Source organism: Scardinius erythrophthalmus, assembly GCF_964197995.2.
Source record: "Scardinius erythrophthalmus genome assembly, chromosome: 2".
Classification (NCBI taxonomy): Eukaryota; Metazoa; Chordata; class Actinopteri; order Cypriniformes; family Leuciscidae; genus Scardinius; species Scardinius erythrophthalmus.
In genome coordinates, this window is record NC_138222.1 from 53,818,335 (window position 1) to 53,824,431 (window position 6,097).

At 31.5% G+C, this 6,097-nt stretch overlaps 1 protein-coding gene across 1 annotated transcript; it reads left to right on the plus strand.

The window, feature by feature from the left end:
• Window positions 1-457: 457 nt before the first annotated feature.
• On the plus strand, window positions 458-2,950 carry nitr7b (novel immune-type receptor 7b; the record flags this gene model as incomplete). Its single annotated transcript, XM_081390068.1, has 5 exons — window positions 458-507; window positions 1,245-1,601; window positions 1,865-2,002; window positions 2,191-2,243; window positions 2,834-2,950. The coding sequence occupies exons 1-5, from the start codon at window positions 465-467 to the stop codon at window positions 2,948-2,950; spliced, it is 708 nt and encodes a 235-aa protein (XP_081246194.1). The 5' UTR covers window positions 458-464.
• Window positions 2,951-6,097: the final 3,147 nt, after the last annotated feature.

Consider the following 6,097-nt stretch of genomic DNA (forward strand, 5'->3'; position numbering starts at 1 on the left):
CACGGATTTATCATCACTTAGATACATCATTGAGCCTTCAGTTCATTATGATGGTGTCAAATGTGAGATTTTAAATAACTGCCATATTTTATTATTATCATTTTACATGTAAATAAATTTAAGCTATAGCTATAGGTCTATAGATCTACTCAGAAGTGCTGTGATGCTGTTTTTTTTCTCTTTCTGCAAGAAGAAAACAAATTCTAGTGAATCAAAAAAAAAAAAAATAGAGAATTCAAGATCTCTGCGAAGCAAGTTTATTATCATTTTTATTATTTCATAACATTGCAACACGAGTTTTAGACAACCCTCAAGCCCTCTTTCAAAGTTGTAATATACAGCGCAAATTAAAGTCTGCTTTAATACAGACTGGAGCAAGTACAGAGTAAAAGCCACTCCCCCTTCAAATAAATAAAGCTCAATTCAATTCTCCTCAGTTGACTCGATTGGACTGGAACGTAAAGATGAATTTACCTTCAACACATCATCTGATGCTCTTTTTAATAGGTAAATATACATTTATGATGTTTGCTATAGAATTTGGGAAAATGAAACAGAATGTTCACCATGAATTTAATAAATAATAATTACAAATGTGTAACTACTATATATACTGTGTAATATATACCTCATAAAAACATAGGTAAATGTTCTATAAAATCTGTTTATATCACATAATTTGCCAATGCTTTGTCATTTATCTTTCATTAAATAACTGATTTTGAAAGCACAGGGCAAAGCTATTTCCAAGAAGTATAGAGAAACATCACATGCTGTTGTGTTTACTTTATTTTTAGATTCAGAACAATCTTGTCACTATCCATTTACATTCATATATTTCCTTCGCAGTTTTAAAGGAAGAGTTCGTCCAACTAAAATTAAATTTCTGTCATAACTGAATCACCCTCATGTTGTTTCAAACCTGAATGACTGACTTTCTTCTTTGTGGAACTCAAAAGAAGATGTGTGGAGGAATGTCTCTGTGTATTTTTATTAATTTAAAACTCAAACTGTGTTTTTTGGACACCAATAGTCTTCATAATATCTTATTTTGAGTTCCGCAGAAGATGATACCATTGAAATTACTTAATTATATTAATTGTAACATTTGTAATGACTTTGTGATTTCAGACATGACGCAACACAATGTTTTAGATGCAATTTAAATGCAAAACGCAGCTTACATTTGAATCTGAATCAGTGTCTTCTACTTTTCTTCATATGACATTATTGATTGTTTTCAGGTATCATCTTTGTAAAACGAACATCTTTAACTTCGGTGAAAACGGTGAACAGTGGATCTACTGTCTCTCTTCTGTGTCCAAACATCTTGACAGAACCCACTTACATCGCCTGGTTCAAGCAGATTAATGGATCTCTTCCACTTTGCATTGCTACTCAATATGTGAGCGAAAAACAAGCAGACTCCATATATTTTAATGGCTTTAAGAAGGATCATATGGAGATGTCAGTGAACCAAACATTTTCTTCCCTGAAGATTGTCAATGTTGACGTCTCTGACTCTGGATTGTTTTACTGTGGAAGTTTTTTGACAAATTACATGAAGTTTCACAACAAAACACAGTTAGTGGTAGTAAATGGTAATACCTGAGTCTATTTAACTGATTCATATTCAGTATCATTGCTATTCAGTTACTAATACTTTTTTTGTATTCTTTTTTATCTTCAAAAGAGAGTAATCCGTTTAAAGAGGATATTGCAAATGCCAATTGTGGTATGTGTCTTACAGTTTAAAAGAGAAACTAAATTTGACACTCATGCAACTTTTCTTTATTTCTAGCTTACATAATCTTGTTCTCTCTGTCTTTCCTTCTCTTTTTAACGATTTAAATGGTTTTAACAGGGGCGGTGGAAGAAACTTCAAGATCCTGCCACGTCTATTACACACTCACACTGATCTTGAGCGGCTTGGTTTTGCTTCCCACTGTTTTTGCCATTGTAGCCTTAATCAAGATGAAGGAAAGAAACAAACAGAAACAAGGCACGTAAACATCACAGTAGTACCTTAAACTAATAACTAATTATACTAGCAAAAACCTTTACCAATAGATTCCTTGATAATAAGTCTCTGTACTGCTGGTATCAATGATGATATTACCAAATCAGCATGAATGAAAAGTGCTTCTATGTGAAAGTAAATAAAATTGAGGACTGTCTTGTTTTTCTTAGATACTCAGCGCCATGGTAACAATGAAGAGATGAGCAAACAATTGCAGAAAAGGGTACTGTTTTGTATTGTGTCAAATTATTGTTGTTTCTATTACAGGGGAGGCTGGTTGTAACACAGGGTTAAAAAATGAGCTACATCGATGAAATCCCTATAGACTGCAAGTTCCTGTGAATACATATAATCAAAATTATACCTAAAAAAAAAAAAATTCCATGTTAGGCCTATAAATAAAAAAAAAAATGTCTGAGAAGACATGAAGGGGTTTTAACACTATTTTTGCATTTACTTTTTCTATACACACAAAGATTGAAGACAATATGTGTAAAATCCGACATTTGACACAATATGAAAGTGATTAACATGCACACTTTATGTTAGTTTCAATTGTTAGCACATATTTCAATCAGGGTTTTTTCTACATTTCTTTTAATTAAAGTGCTTTTAATTAAAGTGCAAATGGGATGGAGTTAAGAGTGGATTGAAGGGGGTTGATATACGTAAATTTGTTTTAATGCATGTACAAAAATTAAAAAGATATTTATGTTTTTATGGTTAAAAAAAGTGTTACAAACCTCCCCAGTTTCACCTATGTGATCGTGTACATTCATAGCATGTTTGTATTTTTTATTTTTGTGTTTCCAGGAGCGAGATGAAGACTTGAACTATGCAGCTCTAAGTTTAGACAAGAAGAAGAGCAGAAGACCAGTAAGAAACATGAGGGAGGTGGAACCAAACGTTATTTACGCTGCCACACGCTGATCCACAGATTATCAGACCGTTTGTCACAAAACGCAATTGAATCTCTGCTTATGTTAAATACACTAACTGTGTAGCTAGTTGTGCTGTTGACTGTTGTTGTGAATGATTTTATGCTATTTTATGTCTAGCGCTTTGGTCCATATTTGATATCAGATGCAAAAGCCTCTAAGTGCCATCTGAAATTTTCTTCTAGAATGATCATTTTTATCAAGCTTATATATTTCAGTTCAGTAATTTCACTTAAATGGCAATGACAATTACCTATTAATTGTCATTTAAGTGAAATTACTGAACTTATATATACGAGCTTGATAAAAATTATCATTCTAGAAAAAAAATTCAGATGGCACTTAGAGGCTTTTGCATCTGATCTCTTTATTTACAGTTTTGTAAGTGCTAGATTTTGTGGTATATATTTCTGGTACAGATGCATCCTTTGTTTGTTGTTTATGACAGCAGGATCTGATCTGCTGTCATTGTGAGACCTGATAATGTCAATTATGTACAGTCAATCAACTGAACACATGTGAATTTGAAACAAACTTGGGATGTAGGCTACAGTTCTGCTAATAACATACCCCTTGCAGAATATGCATTAAGAGCCGGTGGGAGTAAACTTTATGAATTGGATGATTGGGTTAAATTGTACTTATTTTGTCTTCACATATACATATCTATATCTATACCTATATATATATATATATATATATATATATATATATATATATATATATATATATATATATATGTATAAACAAAATAATAAAAGTGTATACCCCCAGCTCTTAATGCATTATGTTGCCGTCTTGAGCTCCAGTGAATGTTTTCATCTTTTTAATATTTGTGTATGAATCCCTCAGTTATCATCAGTGTCAAAAGATGGGTTAAAATATGCAGAAAAATGCTATAAAAACAGGAGGGCTTTTCTGAAGAGCAGTGCTCATGACAAACAAGGGACTGATTAAAACATAAAAAATCACAAAACATAAAAACAGTCATTGATCATCAGCATACAACTCACAATATTACGATTTATGGGTATATAAACTTTTGAACTGGTTCATTTGTGTAAATTAGTTATGTTGTCTTGTTTTTATTTTGTCAGCATCTGTAATGCTTATTCAGGACAGTACTAAATAAAATAAAAATTATGATCTCTCTTATTTTGATAATATTATTAAGATCTTGCATATCCTCAAAGGGTATGGAAACTTATGAGCAGAACTATATAGTGTGATCACTCTCAATAACTGAATGGTGAGTTAAATTTTGTTTAAAAAAATAAAATAAAATAAAATAAAATAAAATAAAATAAAATAAAATAAAATAAAATAAAATAAAATAAAATAAAATAAAATAATAAAAATAAAAAGGAATGGGTGTATAATTATCATGTCATCTTGTGAGTTTAAATATATTCCTGTATACTGTACTCTATTACTAATGAATTACAGACTCATACAGACTTTCATAATTTTGTAATCCTTTAATCCTCAAAAGACTATTTCATTTTCATTATACATTTAAACATATTTGTAAAAATTCACAAGAATTATCTTAAAGCAATATGTCAGCAACAGAAATCTGTTAATTAAAAAGAATACTCATCAAAACCATTGCTATAAAAACTGCTAATGCTAATAATAATAATAATAATAATAATAATAATCTGTGAATAATAAGTGTGATCTGTGAATAAATAGTCTCTTCTTGCCAGGTTTTCAATGGAGTTCATTTGAGCTCTTTCAGTCTACAAAATACAGCTCTGGAGTCATTCTCTGATCTCTTCACACATTGTTCAATCCTGTTATTATGTGTGTAAATGATTCCTGGTTGAGAATATCCTGATGAATGTCTGATCCAGTAGACGCAGTATTGTCTTGCACATATCTCACCAAAACAGTATAGATTCCAAAACCTGTTAAATACTGTGATGAACGGGAATATTGATTCATCCAAGTGAGTCGATTCTTTTGAATCGATTCACCTAAAAAGATCCGTTCAGATTCGCACTATAGTAATTGCTTTACAGACAGGATGAAGCTACAAGGAATCAAAGTGCATGACATGACTTCTTTGTCACTAAGCTAGGGAAAACACCACCACAATAATAATAAAATAATAATATATAATTTGATCCTCTGTTTTATCAAATAGCTACCAAGAAAGAAAGCAGTTGTCTTTCATTCTAGTAATTCATACTGGCAAGAAATCACAAAAAGTGATTTGGCTCATCCAATAAGGAGAGACTTCCGTGAATGGTAAATATGAGTCAGCGCTTCTAAGTTCACAGGTTCATTAAAATATTCATTCAAAACACTGATTCGTTCACAATCGAAACACGACAACAAACTCCCAAACATATTTTCTATCATTATACACAATATCGATTGGCTGTTCGCCATGCAATTAGAAAACCTGAGTAGGCCTACTCCATAAAGCCATATCATTCTTATGTTCATCACTTTTATAAGCACTACTCTGACCCAATGACCCATCGGTTTAACAGAATTAAGCAGGGAGAATAAAAGCATATTGACCTACCTTTGTGCCCATATCCGGGTTTTATCATTGACTTCTATATTCGAATAATCCACTGTGTCATCGCGTTCATACTGTATAGCCTACCAATGCTACATGCATGAATATATGGACTTTTTAAAAGATTCGATTGAATGTTTGGACTCTGCTGGTTAATGTTTGAAGCACTTGTCAAGAAATACGTTTAACAATCGCAACAAGCGATAATGAATGTCCTTGTGTTCTGCGCAAGAATCACGTTTTTGAATTCTTCGCAGTTTTGCGTTCTTGTGTATCAGCTAGTGTAGGAATTGTTGGGAAATCAACCGAAGGCCGTTCACACTCATGTATAATGTAGATAATGACGCAACCGTTTCTCCCCAAATGATGGACAGAAAATGTTAGGGTGCACCAGCAACCAGAGACATGAGGGGGAATAGTATTTTTATTGGTTATTCCTGTTGACATTTACAGGTAAAATATATTAACAGTGAACAGAAATCAAAATTATATATATTTTTAATATATATAATATAATTATATATATATATATATATATATATATATATATATATATATATATATATATATATATATATATATATATATTAGAGCTGGGCGTTTTTT